Here is a 4,987-nt window from a genome sequence, read left to right on the forward strand (position 1 = left end):
AATGTGTTAAGTCAATAAACCTAAAACATAAGATCGTTGTTCTCTTCTTTAGACTTAAAAAAGTCGTTATCCAATTTCATCTAAGGACATCTAATTTTTATTGTTTGGAAATGTTCCAAAATTGTAATATTACATAATTTTAAAATTGAATATATATAGCTTTAAAATATTGTCGTGAAATTTCAATGAGCGATGCGCATGCGCTCGAACCGTTTTAATATCTGAATGTGTTTCAGTTTAACATAAAAATATTTTTACGCCTAATATCTCAAAAAGATGTTAAATGTTTGGCATGAATATCTGCGTATTAGGTGCTACAATCTTAGCCTTTGAACATCTACATTTGAACATCCATTTTTCTCCGTGTGGACGACCAAAAAAAATGCTGTGCAGTTCATCTGTTCATATGTAGGATCTATATATGGGGATCTATATAGGAATTTGCAGTAGGGTATTCCCTCTTGAAATTTTTATTTTATTATTTATATAAGAATGTCCAAATTTTACCTGAATACTATGTTGGATGCTGTTGAAAGATCAGAGCAACCGTATTCCTTACAAGCCTTATCAGGTCGTGGTCTAGCTTTGTAACTTGCAAAACATTTATCACTAAACTCGTTGATGTTCCAAGGAGTTGGTTCGAACATGTCATGCACGCCATTTGAACACATAGGCATTACCATTTCCGTACAAGCCTGATAATTCCAAGCAGCTGTTCCCAAATCTGGTGAAGCATCATCAATAAGATTGCATTTTGTTTTACCAGTATAGTTTGTATAAACACTTATTGCTTGGAATATAGAGAGCAAAAGAGGCTTTGCAGGAAGAGTCGAGTTTCTGAGATATTTACACATCACCTACAAAATGAAAAATCATGCAAGATATTTTTTCAAATTACAAAAAAATATTACACAAGGGGACAGCTCTACTCACAGATATTGGATTTGGAGGCAAAGGTGCCAAAAAACTGGTTTCATATGGATAATTCACCATCGCCAAATTTCCATAAATATCATTCAGCCATTGCTTCAGAATAATAACTTGCGATGAATTAGCGAGTGGCTTGCAAAGCTGCCAACTTTCTGATAACCACTTTAATCCCTCAGCTGCGATTAAATAAATATTCAGGTTTAGAATTCTTTAAAGAACTTTAAACATGAAGGCTGAAAAACTTCATTTTCAAATTTTTCTGGCTTTTCCCTGACCTATTTTTCATTTTCCCTGACCATTAAAATGCAAAGGCCACCATTTAATCTTGTAACATTTTTTATATGCAATCATCTATAAATAGAATGAAATAATTTTTATATTGAAAATTAAAAATTAATGTATTTATTTTAACCAAAAAGATTACTTTTCTACCATAAAAGATAAATTTTCAAAGCAAAAGGATGAATTTTCAACAAAAGAATTAAATTTTCTACAAAAAAAGATGACTTGAAAGAAAATAGTTAACTTTTCTACAAACTAATCAAATTTGTAACAAAATAGTTGAATTCTCAATAAAGTAGATACATTTTCAACCTAACAATCGAACTTTTAGTTAAAAGAGAGACTAAACTTCAACGAAAAACAGTAGCATTTTCAACCACATAGTTAAACTTTTAAGCCAAAAATAAGAGATGAATTTTTAACCAACATAAGATTATGAATCTTAAACTTGAATAATTAAATTTTAAATGAAAAGAATTAATTCTAAACAAACAAAAAAAAACGAATTTTTAAATTACGAGATGAATTTTTAATTAAACTGACAAATCTACAAGAAAAAAATGATTTTTTGTTGAAAGCGATTTAAATCTTCAACCAAGTAGTTCAATTTTTAACGAATAATGTAATTGCAATCATTTCAATTAAAAAATATATTAATTTCAAATAAAAAACAGCTCGATTCAACTAGAAAAGAATCATTCAAATTAGAAAAAGATTTTAGTCAAATTTTCAACAACAAATTATGAAACACAAAATGTCAACTCAGAACATTATTTTTCTGCCAGAAAAGAAATAGAATTTTCAGCAAAACACATGAATTTTCAGAAAAATAGTTCAATTTTCAACTAAAATAGATCAATTTTAACCAAAAATGGGAAAAGTTTAATTATCAGTAGAAAATAACAATTTGGTAATAAAAAAGACGAATTTTCAGCAAGATACATGAACTCTTAGACAATGAAGGTAAATAAGTTCATCTGAATGGTTAAACGTTCAAGCAGAAAAAACGAATTTTTTGTAAACAGTCTACTTAGTCTAAAAAAACAGTCGTATAGTCGTTATTCCTTAATGAAACATTTGCGTTTAAAAACCAATTGAAAAAAATTTCGATAAAAAAGTTTTTTATATATTTTGTAAATATATTATTTTGTAACCAAAGAGAAGAATTCTCAATAAAAAACGTAATAGCTGATATTTAAACAAAAACAAAATACATTTTCAACAAAAGTGTTCAATTTTTCAACCAGAGATTTGAATTCACATAAAAATAATTAAATTTTCAACAAAATGCACGAACTTTCAGATCAATCGTTAAATTTCTAATTAAAAAATATCAATTTTGAAGAAAATTTTGAAAATCTAAGTTTTCAGTAAAAAAAAAGAATAAAAAAAAAGGATTTTCAGCCAAAAAAATACGCATTTTCAACTGAAAATCGAATTTTAGTCAAGGAAGTTGAATTTTTAAACCCTAAATCTTAATTTCTAATAAAAACTTGAATTTTAAACCATACAGTTAACTCTTTAAACAAATTCAGAAGGATGCATTTAAAAAAAAGTAGTTAAAGTTTCAATTAAAGAGGAGAATTTTCAATAAAAATGATCAATCTTTAACAAAAAAAAAAAAAAAATTTTGTTTAAAGTGTTTGAACTTTTAACCAAATAGTTCAATTTTGAACCAAAAAATGTAAATAATCATCAAATGATGACATTTCAACCAAAAATAGTCGAATTTAATCAGAAAGGGCAAGAAAGATGAAACTTCTACTAAAACAAATGAATTTTTAAACCAAAAAGATGAATCGAAAAAATAGCCACATTTTAAACGGTATAAACGAATTTCAAATTTTAATTTAAAATTTCAAGTTTAATATCCTTGGCAGTTATTTAAAGTGCCTCTCATGGAAATTCCCTGACTTTTTCTAAATTTTCTTTTGAAACCACTGACTTTCCCTGATAAATAAAACTCTCTGCCTTTTCTCGGATTTTCAAGTTTCCCCTGACTTGCGGCCAGCCTGTTTACAATTTAGAATTAATTTTTTTTTAGAAAATTGACTCACGACTAGAAGTAATGTTTGTAATCGCATTCCAAGATTTGCGAATAACCTTTGGACAAGTGGGATCAGCAGCTCGAAAATCTGATGTCACTATTCTAGAAAAAGCTTCGCAGTCAGTGTGTCCAGTAAATTGTAAAACTGGCGCAGATGCAGCAATCGCTCTATAATAAAAAATATCATTAGAATTAAAGAATTTGTTTATTGTAAATCATTCTCAGTTACCCAGGTGGAAAAATTTTACAAAAAAGTACACACAACTAAAACCATGTTTACAGCAATCTACAAATAAGTGCAATAAATTCCAACCAAACTTAAAGAAAAGTACAACTTTTTTCTATTATTTGGACGAATATTGTACTTTTTTGTACTTTTTTTTTATTTTGATGCATTTTGTTGCTGTTTTAATTTCCTAGAAGAATATACAAAAAAGAACAAGAATTTACAGCTATAACAACTTACAGAATTGTACAGGTTTTGCAGCCTAAATTTGTTCTTTTTCGACCTAGGATACCAGATATTCGTAATATTGCAATGGGGTCATTTTAAATTAAGAAGATTAATTTTTCAACGAAAAAATAATTTTTAGTTTTTCCAGGAATTTCCAAAAAAATCTATTCTTTGCAAACCTTCCAAAATTCTTAAAAGACTTCTAAATTTTATTTTAAATATTTTGAAATATTTTCAAGTTTTAAATTATTTTGGAATCTTTTTCAAAACCTTTAAACTTATTCTACACTTAGTCGAACTTTTTACAAATTATTGACTGTTTATTCGTTCCATGAATTCTTTGAATTACATGAATTTCATTAATTCTTTGAATTGCATGAATTCCGTGTATTCCATTAATTTGATGAATTCTGCGAATTGATGAAATTTAAGGAATTCAGGAAATTCTGGCAATTGAACGAATTCATGGAATTCCACTATTTAAAGGAATTCCATGAATTTCGTGAATCTCTTGAATTTTATGAATTCCGTGAATTCCTTCAATTTGATTATTTCCGTAAACTTCATCAATTCCGTGAATTCCATAAATGCCGTGAATCCCTATAATTCCTTAAACTCCATTAATTCCATGAATTCTCTCAATTGAATGAATTTTCTGAATTCCATTAATTTTTTGAATCCCATGAATTCCATGAAATCGTTGAATTCCATGAATTCCACGAATTCCTTGAATAACATGAATTCCTTTCATTCTATGAATTCCTTCAATTCCATGAATTCCTTGAATAACCTGAATTTTTTGAATTCCATTAATTCGATTGATTCCATGAATTCCTTGATTTTTTTTAAATTAGAGAAAGATCTTTTAAAAACTTAACATTTTATTTCGAAATCTTTAACATTTTGAAGTTTTAACAATTTTAATATTATTTTAAAGATAACGACTTTTAATCTGATACGGAAATGATTAACTGTGTCCTAGAAAAATTGACATTCTAAAAATATTGCTTGTGAAAATGTATTTTTTGTTTTGTTTTGATCGGTAAATTTTTTCAATAAGCTATCAGTATAATTATACAAGATAATTTTGAGTATAGTTTCACAATATTCCAGCTTGGCTGAAATCTTGAATTATTTGTAAAGATTTTTAGTTCTTTTCAATAATTTTCGTAAACGTAAAAGTGTTTTTATTACGTCAAACACTCAAATTAAAAAATGCATTGAAAATATATGTAATTTGTACAAATCTACAAGATATCGTGTAGATTTTCAAA

At 27.2% G+C, this 4,987-nt stretch overlaps 1 protein-coding gene across 1 annotated transcript in view; it reads right to left on the reverse strand.

Moving 5' to 3' along the window:
- LOC117169438 (lysosomal Pro-X carboxypeptidase) overlaps positions 1-4,987 on the reverse strand; it is a 15,247-nt gene that overhangs the window by 6,356 nt on the left and 3,904 nt on the right. The window contains exons 4-6 of the mRNA XM_033355813.1: positions 3,270-3,427; positions 934-1,106; positions 508-857 (exon numbers count right to left, since the gene is read on the reverse strand). Of these exons, the coding sequence (XP_033211704.1) occupies positions 508-857; positions 934-1,106; positions 3,270-3,427 (681 nt within the window). The remainder of the gene's footprint in view (positions 1-507; positions 858-933; positions 1,107-3,269; positions 3,428-4,987) is intronic.

The sequence above is a fragment of the Belonocnema kinseyi genome, chromosome 3, assembly GCF_010883055.1.
Source record: "Belonocnema kinseyi isolate 2016_QV_RU_SX_M_011 chromosome 3, B_treatae_v1, whole genome shotgun sequence".
Lineage (NCBI taxonomy): Eukaryota > Metazoa > Arthropoda > Insecta > Hymenoptera > Cynipidae > Belonocnema > Belonocnema kinseyi.